At 35.2% G+C, this 13297-nt stretch overlaps 1 protein-coding gene across 1 annotated transcript; it reads left to right on the top strand.

The window, feature by feature from the left end:
* Positions 1-491: 491 nt before the first annotated feature.
* On the top strand, positions 492-10999 carry LOC132561577 (uncharacterized). The gene is made up of 6 exons (XM_060226265.1): positions 492-617; positions 2887-2950; positions 3691-3722; positions 4594-4671; positions 5521-5626; positions 9188-10999. The coding sequence occupies exons 1-6, from the start codon at positions 594-596 to the stop codon at positions 9325-9327; spliced, it is 444 nt and encodes a 147-aa protein (XP_060082248.1). The 5' UTR covers positions 492-593; the 3' UTR covers positions 9328-10999.
* The last annotated feature ends 2298 nt before the right edge of the window (positions 11000-13297 follow it).

Raw genomic sequence — 13297 nt, 5'->3', positions numbered from 1 at the left:
TATGGAACCCAAATGTTTTTATCCAAACCACATTTTTGAAATTCAAATACTAAGTTTTAAAAAATAAAATTGGTGATCTGATAATGTTTTTTCGTCGCGATATCTGTTGTTAAGATTTTTGTTTGATGTGCGCTTGCAGTTTAATAAAAGAAACTGCGAGACATATGAGTGGTCAGACGGGGCCAGGTGTAGATCAGATATTGGCTATGCGTAACATCTATAAATAGCTCGTGGGATTTTTCCTTGATAGGCACACATAGTCGATAAATATGAATTTGCGCCATTTAAAAAATCAATATGTAAATTCAATATTTTACACATTTTTCTCCAATAAATATATTTCGTTAAAATAGATATAGTTGATACGTATGAGTTAAACCCCAACATTGATGCAACTCCATTATTTTCCGCGTCTTACTTTTAGAAACTTACAGTGCTTCCGGACCTAAACACGACCGTACTTTGTACTATAAACAGGAACCGAAACTAAACACTACAATATTTAATTATGTTCTTTCGTCGGTTCTATTAGTAGGCTATTACTGAGTTGTCACACGCAATTGCTTTGTATATTATTACTGTGAGGAGTTAAAATGGCGGAGAGAAGACTAAAAAGGGTAATGTATTACGCCTGATCGAGATATACCTTTAGTCGAAGTAGAGATGAACTAGCATGCTTACATCAGTATACCGTCGGTGTACGGTGTCAGTTGGGATATAAACCACGAAAAGGGCCGAAAAAGAGTAATTAATAATGACGAAAAGGAGTACAGTTGTATATATATATGTGTGTGTATGCGTACAATGTAGATACACACTGTCTCTTAGTATGATCGTAATTTGCCTTCTTCCTGAATTTGTTTGTTTTTGCAAATGTCTCCAGTGTGAAGAATACTTCTGGTTCTTTTCCCTGGCAAATCTACAGGTCCGTGTGTGACGTTAGGAACAACAACACAACACATTGTCAGATTTACGTATTCCTTGCTGTAACTAGTTTTCCCGTTTCAGTATAATGTTACTGAAAAGGATGTCCTGCTGAGTGTGCCTTCTGTGGTATAAGTCAATTTGATAGCTGCTTCAAACTCGCACTAACACATGGATATTTAAATTACCACAGCCCCCAGCCCCCCCCCCTAAAAAAACCCACATAAAACTCTACAGAGAACTTCATACAGTATCCTGAAATCATTATTCTGTAGTATTTAAAAATAGTTTATGAATAAAATATTTATTTCTTACCTTTTTATATACATTGAAGTCAATTTCTTTTTGATATTTACATCTGTAGATATTTTAACATTAAAGGAATAGTGTGTCTTCACTGAGGAACAAACCTTACTTAAATGTCAAACCCTGGAATACTGGTCAGACACTCAATCAGTGTAATTCAGAGGAAATTCCATCTAGTGCAAAGCTAGATGGTGACCATATCTCTGTGTAAAAATAAAACCTGCCAGAGATGAATAACTTTAACAAATCTGTTTATGAAATGATGTACTTGTACTTCAGTGTTCTCTTTTGGGAAATTTTGAGGTCAATATTTGATAGACATGACTAGCAGGACATAGGACAGCGCCAGAAAAATGTTGCTTCACGGTATAACACCTGTAGGATTTAGGACAACACTCAGTGAAAACGTCAACTCCCTGTATATTACCTGTCGGAGTTCAGACAACACTCAGTGAAAACGTCAACTCGCTGTATATTACCTGTCGGAGTTCAGACAACACTCAGTGAAAACGTCAACTCCCTGTATATTACCTGTCGGAGTTCAGACAACACAGTATAATGTCACCTCCTTGTATATTACCTGTCGGAGTTCAGACAACACTCAGTGAAAACGTCAATTCCCTGTATATTACCTGTCGGAGTTCAGACAACACTCAGTGAAAACGTCAATTCCCTGTATATTACCTGTCGGAGTTCAGACAACACTCACTAAAATGTCACCTCCCTATATATTACACTGTCTGACAACACAGTATATGTCACCTCCTTGTATATTATCTGTCGGACGTATATTACCTGTCAGAGTTCAGACAACACAGTATAATGTCACCTCCCTGTATATTACCTGTCGGAGTTCAGACAACACAGTATAATGTCACCTCCCTGTATATTACCTGTCAGAGTTCAGACAACACTCACTAAAATGTCACCTCCCTGTATATTACCTGTCAGAGTTCAGACAACACAGTATAATGTCACCTCCCTGTATATTACCTGTCAGAGTTCAGACAACACAATATAATGTCACCTCCCTGTATATTACCTGTCGGAGTTCAGACAACACAGTATAATGTCACCTCCCTGTATATTACCTGTCGGAGTTCAGACAACACAGTATAATGTCACCTCCTTGTATATTACCTGTCAGAGTTCAGACAACACAGTATAATGTCACCTCCCTGTATATTACCTGTCGGAGTTCAGACAACACAGTATAATGTCACCTCCCTATATATTACCTGTCGGAGTTCAGACAACACAGTATAATGTCACCTCCTTGTATATTACCTGTCAGAGTTCAGACAACACAGTATAATGTCACCTCCCTGTATATTACCTGTCGGAGTTCAGACAACACAGTATAATGTCACCTCCCTGTATATTACCCGTCGGAGTTCAGACAACACTCAGTAAAATGTCACCTCCCTGTATATTACCTGTAGGCGTTCAGACAACACTCAGTAAAATTTTACCATCCTGTGGGATTTAGGACCACACTCAGTTCAAATGTAACCTACCTATATATTACCTGTAAGAATTCAGACAACACTTCATCTATAGGACTTGGAGCTCAGTATTGATATGAATTATCACTCAGACCCAGTTAAGGCTGTTTAGGCTGTAGTGTATTTTAACTTGAAGAATTGGTCCTCACAGGAGCTGAAAGCAATGCAGACTGATCCACCAGAAGGCATCACAGCTGAACCAGTAGAGGATGATCGTAAGTAAACAATTTTATGAAGTGTCAGATAATAAAATAAAATTTGAGATTATTTTGAAAAGGAAGCAAAGGAATATATGTATATATATGTACATGAAGATAGATTCCTGTGTATGTTTTCTTGTCATTTAGATGGAATTTGAAAATGGCTTTATTGAGTATTGACATCATATTTCTGAAATGTACAATTTTGTTAGGTTGCTTCAAACGAGCATCACCTTTGCTAATACCCAGGTCCATTTGTAAAACAACATCAATTCTGCTAATCCCCTAGTCCATTTGTAAAACAACATCAACATCATCTCTTCTAATCCCAAGGTCCATTTGTCAAATATTAACTAGTGTAATCATCTTGTCCTTCTTCACAATGAAACACAGCCTCAGTTTTTCAAACAAATATTGCTACTGCTTTATATATTTATATATATATATATATATATATATATATATATTTACCTTACCTTTTCAAATAACATTAAAATTGATGTTTGAAGGCACAAAATGTTGGAAACAATAGTACAATTGTCTTCATTCTGCACTGAACATGTGCTACATTTCTGAGTAGATATACACTTCATTCATGAGAATAAATGTACTTCATTGCATTCTGGAGTATATGTTGACTTCATTCTGCACTGAAACATCTACTACATTTTTAAATTATTGAACTACATTCTAAGTATATGGGTACTTCATTCCAGATTTGAATCTATGTGACAATTGCTTTCTTCTTTTTCTAGTCTACCACTGGGAAGCCACCATTATGGGCCCAGTAAGTACAATTTGAAATAAATACTGTATTTCTTTCCCGAAGTATTTAATCAGCAAACGATCCTTTTTTATTTTATCTATTGTGCTCAAAGTTAATTCCGTCTTACTGCTCTACCTATACAGAAGCCTTAAAGTCAGGAAGATAACACTTTAAATTTATGTTTATTTCTTTGTTTATAAATATCTGACCAAAGAAAAAATGGTGTCCATACCATCTGTTCGACAGGGGGAAATCCTTAGTGGTTAGTACATAAGTTGATACCCATGACAACATGTACAATTTCTGAACCTGAAGAGACTAACTAAAGCATGTTGCCATTGTAATGAGATCTGGTCCCATAAAAAAAGCCTCAACAATCAGGGTTTTACCTTGAGTAGTCCAAATGATTGATACAATCGCTTTGTATGAAGATGGGAATGCACTCCTGCTACAAGTGACCTATTGGTGTTTGGGTCCTCCTGTCCACACACTAGTCTTTTAATCACAAAATTAAAATCTACCGGATCAGCCTCTGCCTTCCTCAATGTTACAAACAGTATGTATTGTTATAAAAACTGAAGGAATGGGAAGTGTTCCCAATGCTATGATTGTCCCTTGTTCTGAATCTTAACGTGAAGCTAAGATCCCTTTCCAAAGTTTCTGCCCATGAAGAGATGAATTCTATCATGCTACAGTGATAAGAATCTAGTCTCAGGCTCGATATGTTTTTTGTTAAACATTATTGTTAGCTGATACTCGTGTACTATAAGCAATACCAGTCCATAGGAGACTCTTGTTGCGCGAGCTGTCAGGTTCAACAGTTGTCTACATGACAGCTAGGTACATTTGATTCTTAAAGAGGTTGGTAATATGTTCTTGTTTTCCACTGCAGGCAGATACAGTATACGCTGGAGGTAAATTTAAGCTGGATATCAATTTTCCAGTAGACTATCCATTCAAACCCCTCAAGGTAAGTCCTTATTTCTACATGTCGAAGTCCTCTATATGTAATTTCTTAACATGATGTTACAAGCACGTGTCACTGTGCTTTGTCTTGTATGAGTATTATCCTGTAGCTCATTCAGAAATTCATTTATTATATTATGTCCTATAGCCATTGTGTTTCTTCTGTCATCCTGTGCTGTGCACGTCTACCAAAGGTGCTGATATTAGGCCTGTAGCATGCTGGAATAAAGGACTACAGTATTTGTTCAAATGAATCACCTTGACCGGCTTTTAAGGCCAAAAAAAGTCATGTGTTAAAATTTTCAGTCAATTTCTCAATAACCAAAAGTCTAAGGGTGCTGATATTAGGCCTGTAGCATAGAAGTGACCATGTTTGTTCCAATAAATGACCTGGACTGACTTTCAAAGTCACAGGGGTCAAAGGTGTTTAAAATCTTTAAACAACTTCTTCTCAATAACCGAAAAGACAAGGGTGCTGATATTAGGCCTGTATCATGTTGAGATGAAGAATTACCAAGTATGTCTAAATCAGGAATTTATGCAGTATTATACTTGAGGAATAGGAGTTTAAGTTTACAGATAAAGACTTTTCTGTGTAAGCTGTTGAACAGATGACAAGTTCAGGCCCATCGAGTCTCATATCATATATAGGTCTTTAAATTCAGATGACCATTACGGTCATTGTGCCTCCTGTTGGCCATCTAAAACTTTTGGCTTTTCACTCTTATGTCATTGTCTTTCCAGCATTGAGAATTGGCGAAGATGATCCTTTTCATAATTGGCTTAAAAAAAGTCTATTTCAAATTTCTATTCAGTTGTTGTGTTGAGTTTGATGCCTGTTTGTTAATTACAGATTCAGTTTAAAACCAAGATCTACCACATCAACATTAATGTGAACGGTAATATATGTATAGATATTCTACAAGATCAATGGTCCTCAGTCATCACAGCTGCCAAGGGTAGGTAGTTCCTTATTGCTACAGCATCCCCATCACTTCTACGATAATGAATGTACACTCCTGTCACTTCTATGATTGTGATTGTACACTCCTGTCACTTCTATGATTGTGATTGTACACTCCTGTCACTTCTACGATAATGATTGTACACTCCTGTCACTTCTACGATAATGATTGTACACTCCTGTCACTTCTACGATAATGATTGTACACTACTGTCACTTCTACGATAATGATTGTACACTCCTGTCACTTCTACGACAATGATTGTACACTCCTGTCACTTCTATGATTGTGATTGTACACTCCTGTCACTTCTATGATTGTGATTGTACACTCCTGTCACTTCTATGATTGTGATTGTACACTCCTGTCACTTCTACGATAATGATTGTACACTCCTGTCACTTCTTCGATAATGATTGTACACTCCTGTCACTTCTACGATAATGATTGTACACTACTGTCACTTCTACAATAATGATTGTACACTCCTGTCACTTCTACGACAATGATTGTACACTCCTGTCACTTCTACGACAATGAATGTACACTCCTGTCACTTCTACGACAATGAATGTACACTCCTGTCACTTCTACGACAATGATTGTACACTCCTGTCACTTCTACGATTGTGATTACTCAAATTGAAGGAATCCAAGGGGGCAATTTCAGTGAGCCCTGGTAGGGGATATGAATGACTTTGACTTGGTCAGTCATCTTGTTGGTTAGTCATTTGGTGGTCAGTCATCTGCTTGGTCAGTCATCTAGTTGGTCAGTCATCTAATTGGTCAGTCATCTTGTTGGTCAGTCATCTGGTTGGTCAGTCAACTAGTTGGTCAGTCAACTAGTTGGTCAGTAATCTTGTTGGTCAGTCATCTGGGTGGTCTGTCATCTAATTGGTCATTCATATGCTTGGTAAGTCATCTTGTTGGTCAGTCATCTGGTTGGTCAGTCAACTAATTGGTCAGTCATCTGCTTGGTCAATCATCTAGTTGGTCAGTCAACTAGTTGGTCAGTCATCTGCTTGGTCAGTCATCTAGTTGGTCAGTCATCTAATTGGTCAGTCATCTGCTTGGTAAGTCATCTTGTTGGTCAGTCATCTGGTTGGTCAGTCAACTAGTTGGTCAGTCAACTAGTTGGTCAGTAATCTTGTTGGTCAGTCATCTGGGTGGTCAGTCATCTGCTTGTTGGTCAGTCATCTGGTTGGTCAGTCAACTAGTTGGTCAGTCATCTAATTGTTCATTCATCTGCTTGGTAAGTCATCTTGTTGGTCAGTCATCTGGTTGGTCAGTCAACTAGTTGGTCAGTCATCTGCTTGGTCAGTCATCTGGTTGGTCAGTCAACTAGTTGGTTAGTCATCTAGTTGGTCAGTCATCTAATTGGTCAGTCATCTGCTTGGTAAGTCATCTTGTTGGTCAGTCATCTGGGTGGTCAGTCAAATAGTTGGTCAGTCATCTAATTGGTCAGTCATCTACTTGGTCAGTCATCTTGTTGGTTAGTCATTTGGTGGTCAGTCATCTGCTTGGTCAATCATCTAGTTGGTCAGTCAACTAGTTGGTCAGTCATCTGCTTGGTCAGTCATCTAGTTGGTCAGTAATCTAATTGGTCAGTCATCTGCTTGGTAAGTCATCTTGCTGGTCAGTCATCTGGTTGGTCAGTCAACTAGTTGGTCAGTCATATGGTTGGTCAGTCAACTAGTTGGTTAGTCATCTAGTTGGTCAGTCATCTAATTGGTCAGTCATCTGCTTGGTAAGTCATCTTGTTGGTCAGTCATCTGGTTGGTCAGTCAACTAGTTGGTCAGTCAACTAGTTGGTCAGTCATCTTGTTGGTCAGTCATCTGGGTGGTCAGTCATGTAATTGGTCAGTTAACTAGTTGGTCAGTCTACTAGTTGGTCAGTTATCTGCTTGGTCAGTCATCTTGTTGGTTAGTCATTTGGTGGTCAGTCATCTGCTTGGTCAATCATCTAGTTGGTCAGTCAACTAGTTGGTCAGCCATCTTATGGGTCAGTCATCTGCTTGGCCAGTCATCTAGTTGGTCAGTCAACTAGTTGGTCAGTTATCTGCTTGGTCAATCATCTGGATGGTCAGTCAACTAGTTGGTCAGTCATCTGCTTGGTCAGTCATCTTGTTGGTCAGTCATCTGGTTGGTCAGTCATCTAATTGGTCAGTCATCTGCTTGGTAAGTCATCTTGTTGGTCAGTCATCTGGTTGGTCAGTCAACTAGTTGGTCAGTCAACTAGTTGGTCAGTCAACTAGTTGGTCAGTCATCTGCTTGGTCAGTCATCTAGTTGGTCAGTCATCTAGTTGGTCAGTCATCTAATTGGTCAGTCATCTGCTTGGTCAGTCATCTTGTTGGTCTGTCATCTGGTTGGTCAGTCAACTAGTTGGTCAGTCAACTAGTTGGTCAGTCATCTTGTTGGTCAGTCATCTTGGTCTGTCATCTAATTGGTCATATGCTTGGTAGTCATCTTGTTGGTCAGTCATCTAATTCATCTTGGTCAGTCATCTGTTGGTCACTGATCTGCTTGATCAGTCATCTGGTTAGTCAGTCATTTGGTGGTCAGTCATCTAGTTGGTCGGTCATCTAGTTGGTCAGTCAACTAGTTGGTCAGTCATCTGCTTGGTCAGTCATCTTGTTGGTCAGTTATCTGATAGGTCAGTCAACTAGTTGGTCAGTCATTTGCTTGGTCAGTCATCTGGTTGGTCAGTCATCTAATAGGTCAGTCAACTAGTTGGTCAGTTATCTGCTTTGTCAGTCATCTAGTTGGTCAGTAATCTAATTGATCAGTCATCTGCTTGGTAAGTCATCGTGTTAATCAGTCATCTGGGTGGTCAGTCAACTAGTTGGTCAGTCATCTGGGTGGTCAGTCAACTAGTTGGTCATTCATCTAATTGGTCAGAATCTGCTTGGTCAGTCATCTGCTTGGTCAGTCATTTGGTGGTCAGTCATCTAGTTGGTCAGTCATCTGGTTGGTCAGTCAACTAGTTGGTCAGTTATCTGGTTGGTCAGTCATCTGGTTGGTCAGTAATCTTTTTAGTCTGTCTAATTTAGGCATGACTCAATGTTTAAAATAGCTTTTGATATTTAAAGTTTTTGCAGCTACTTCCATTCTGAACATGGTTATTATGAGTCCTAGTTGCAGGTGTTCTTCACATTATATAATCATGATCCAGTTAATAAAATGGTTGACGGTGGATTTTTGAAAAGTTTGATGATTGTTAATTTCTAACATACGAGATTGTAGCACCAATTTGTCGATATCTTACATTGTAGCCTGCAACAGTTAAAGTATCCACTCATTCTTAAGGACAACCATTTTATCTCTTGAAATTCTGCAAAGATTTTTGTGAACTTTCATATTTAGATAATATTTTAATCTTACAAAAAGATTAATCCATGTTGTGTTGGTATAATTATCTTGAACACAATCTATAAATAGAAAAGAATAAGGATCAGATGATGTTTGATACACGGATCCCTTTACAATGATGTCCTGTTCGATGACCTCGAAATATTGTTACATATTTAAAACTCCTTTTATTGATATTTTTACAGTTCTGTTGTCGGTGAGTTCCCTACTCTCGGATCCTAACCCTAACCACCCACTGATGCCTGATCTCGCTCAGCTCTATGTAACAAACCGAACACAATATGATGCCAATGCTAGACAATGGACAAAAGAGTATGCGATGTGATGACATCTGTGTTACATTTCTCATGTTAGGTGTGCTGATGTCAATTACAATCGAGATGAAAGCTTTTGACATACGTGAAAGCTGTATATATTTGAAAGCTGGCAGTATTACCAAGAGATTTTCTCTTTAATGTATAGAAGCTTCAGCAATTAGCTTACTATCATCAGATGGTTTGCTGTTTCAATCACATGACACTTTTAACTCAACAATTTTTTTGTTGTCCAATACTGATATTTCATTACATAACTAATGCACACACTAAAACACTAACCTTCGTCAATCAGACAACACCTAGAGATAGGAGGAGTCACAGAGATAGCAAAACTTGTAACCAGCCAACAAGCATATAACTAATTGAAATGAACATCTCTGTTAATGATGAAATGTACACTGATAGATGTTCTTCCATTTAAGGTAAAGCGGAATTAAGTACTGTACAACTTGTAATTTTCAGGGGTCAAAATTTTCATGAATTTTTTAATAACAACCAAATTATATTTTAATGAAAGAAACTTTTGCAATGTAGATGTAAAAGAACATCTTATATACACGTGTCTCATTATTTCATAGATTAAATTTTTGCGGCCTCTTTTATGTACTGTGAAATAGCGTGATTATGAAAGTGCATTTATCCAGTGATAATGGCTTGATTTGTAATAGGCCCACCCTATCGTTGTTACTTATATCCTATTTCATTGTTATGTTACACACATTTGTAGAAGAATGGCCCCACAGACTTATTGTGGGTAAATAACAATAGATAAATATTAGCTATATATATTAACATTATGGTCTTTTTTATTTTGTTTGTTTGTTTGTTTATCTAATTTTTTTACAACTTTTAATTTGGACAAATGTTGGATATGTGCATATCAATGTCATTTATGTCATTATAAACTGACATCATCATTGTTCCGCCCTCAGTGTTAGGAAAAACTGAAGAAAAAAAGATATTTATTCTAGAAGAAATGGCAGGTAGGAAATCAATGATAGTTGTTTGTTTGTAAATTAATGCCTAGTGCTATATTTTAAAGGTTGTATTAGACAATGATTGCCTGTTTTTTTTGTTAAACACAAAAGTTTTACAATATTGTTTTTTTTTAAAAAGAAGAAAAGTGTCTATTTCAATACCAATAACAGTACCACATTTTACAAAGAAAATTTTATTGTTTTTTTAAATTTTTTTTTTCAGAAAATCATTCACCTCATCTGATTCCTAACACTTGAAAAAAACCATACATTTTTCCATTTTAACATTGCTAAGCCAGAAGTTCCGCTCAGTATCAGAATTTCTGTGGTAGCTGTTGATTGCTGACAGAAAAACGTACAACATAGGGTCCAGTGGAAGAGTCATCATGATCTCGTCGAGGATTGATCTTTTGTCTTTTGTGATACAAAGTTTAACACATTTTAATCCTGATTACGCAATGAAGTTTGCATTTCTGCAACAGGTGCCATGATTAGATCTAAGATCAAATATGAAATGTAGTATCCGGTTTTTATTGTAAATTATTGTTTTAGTGGTGTTTTGCCCTTGCCTCATGTATTTGAATTATGATTTTGCAAACAGCAATTATTATTTTGTTTTGTTGTCGATAGAGATGTTACGTTTGCGTCCGTTTCCAGAACAAGGTTGACCATTGCAGTGTTAAATAAAGAGAATTTTCAAAAGCTTTGGTTTTTATATTACTCTATAAGTGAGCAAACCTGTTTACTTATCCATAGAGCTATCCTGATGGATATCATCCCAAATGTCATAAAGATGGACAATGTAAACAAAACCAAATATCATAATGATAGACAATGTAAACAAAACCAAATATCATAATGATAGACAATGTAAACAAACCAAATATCATAATGTTGGAGGTAGTAAACAAAACCAAATATTATAATGATGGACAATGTAAACAAACAAAATATCATAATGATGGACAATGTAAACAAAACCAAATGTCATAATGATGGACAATGTAAACAAATATCATAATGATAGACAATGTAAACAAAACCAAATATCATAATGATAGACAATGTAAACAAAACCAAATATCATAATGTTGGACAATATAAACAAATATCATAATGATGGACAATGTAAACAAACCAAATATCATAATGATAGACAATGTAAACAAATATCATAATGATGGACAATGTAAACAAAACCAAATATCATAATGATGGACAATGTAAACAAAACCAAATATCATAATGATAGACAATGTAAACAAAACCAAATATCATAATGATGGAGGTACAATGTAAACAAATATTATAATGATGGACAATGTAAACAAACAAAATATCATAATGATGGACAATGTAAACAAAACCAAATGTCATAATGATGGACAATGTAAACAAATATCATAATGATAGACAATGTAAACAAAACCAAATATCATAATGATAGACAATGTAAACAAAACCAAATATCATAATGTTGGACAATATAAACAAATATCATAATGATGGACAATGTAAACAAACCAAATATCATAATGATAGACAATGTACAAAACAAACAAAACCAAATATCATAATGTTGGACAATGTAAACAAATATCATAATGATGGACAATGTAAACAAAACCAAATATCATAATGATAGACAATGTAAACAAAACCAAATATCATAATGTTGGACAATATAAACAAATATCATAATGATGGACAATGTAAACAAACCAAATATCATAATGATGGACAATGTAAACAAAACCAAATGTCATAATGATAGACAATGTAAACAAAACCAAATATCATAATGATAGACAATGTAAACAAAACCAAATATCATAATGATGGACAATGTAAACAAACCAAATATCATAATGTTGGACAATGTAAACAAAACCAAATATCATAATGATGGACAATGTAAACAAAACCAAATATCATAATGATGGAAACAAATATCATAATGTAAATGTAAACAAAACCAAATATCATAATGATAGACAATGTAAACAAAACCAAATATCATAATGATGGACAATGTAAACAAATATCAAATGTCATAATGATGGACAATGTAAACAAAACCAAATATCATAATGATAGACAATGTAAACAAAACCAAATGATGGACAATGTAAACAAAACCAAATATCATAATGATGGACAATGTAAACAAAACCAAATATCATAATGATGGACAATGTAAACAAAACCAAATATCATAATGATGGACAATGTAAACAAAACAAAATATCATAATGATAGACAAAGTAAACAAATATCATAATGATGGACAATGTAAACCAAATATCATAATGATGGACAATGTAAACAAAACCAAATATCATAATGATGGACAATGTAAACAAATATCATAATGATGGACAATGTAAACAAATATATGATGGACAATGTAAACAAAACCAAATATCATAATGATGATGGACAATGTAAACAAATATCATAATGATGGACAATGTAAACAAAACCAAATATCATAATGATGACAATGTAAACAAAACCAAATATCATAATGATGGACAATGTAAACAAAACCAAATATCATAATGATGGACAATGTATATCATGATGATGGACAATGTAAACAAAACCAAATATCATCATAATGTAAACAAATATCATAATGATAGACAATGTAAACAAAACCAAATATCATAATGATGGACAATGTAAACAAAACCAAATGTCATAATGATAGACAATGTAAACAAAACCAAATATCATAATGATAGACAATGTAAACAAAACCAAATATCATAATGTAACCAAATATCATAATGATAGACAATGTAAACAAATATCATAATGATGGACAATGTAAACAAAACCAAATATCATAATGATGGACAATGTAAACAAAACCAAATATCATAATGATGGGCAATGTGAACAAAACCAAATATCATACTGATGGACAATGTAAACAAATATAATGATGGACAATGTAAACAAATATAATGATGGACAATGTAAACAAAACCAAATA

The sequence above is a fragment of the Ylistrum balloti genome, unplaced genomic scaffold (genome assembly GCF_031769215.1).
Source record: "Ylistrum balloti isolate Yb309-2 unplaced genomic scaffold, AGI_CSIRO_Ybal_v1 Utg371226, whole genome shotgun sequence".
Lineage (NCBI taxonomy): Eukaryota > Metazoa > Mollusca > Bivalvia > Pectinida > Pectinidae > Ylistrum > Ylistrum balloti.
Note: the sequence above shows the minus strand (reverse complement) of the source record. Positions and strands in the feature narration are given on the sequence as shown.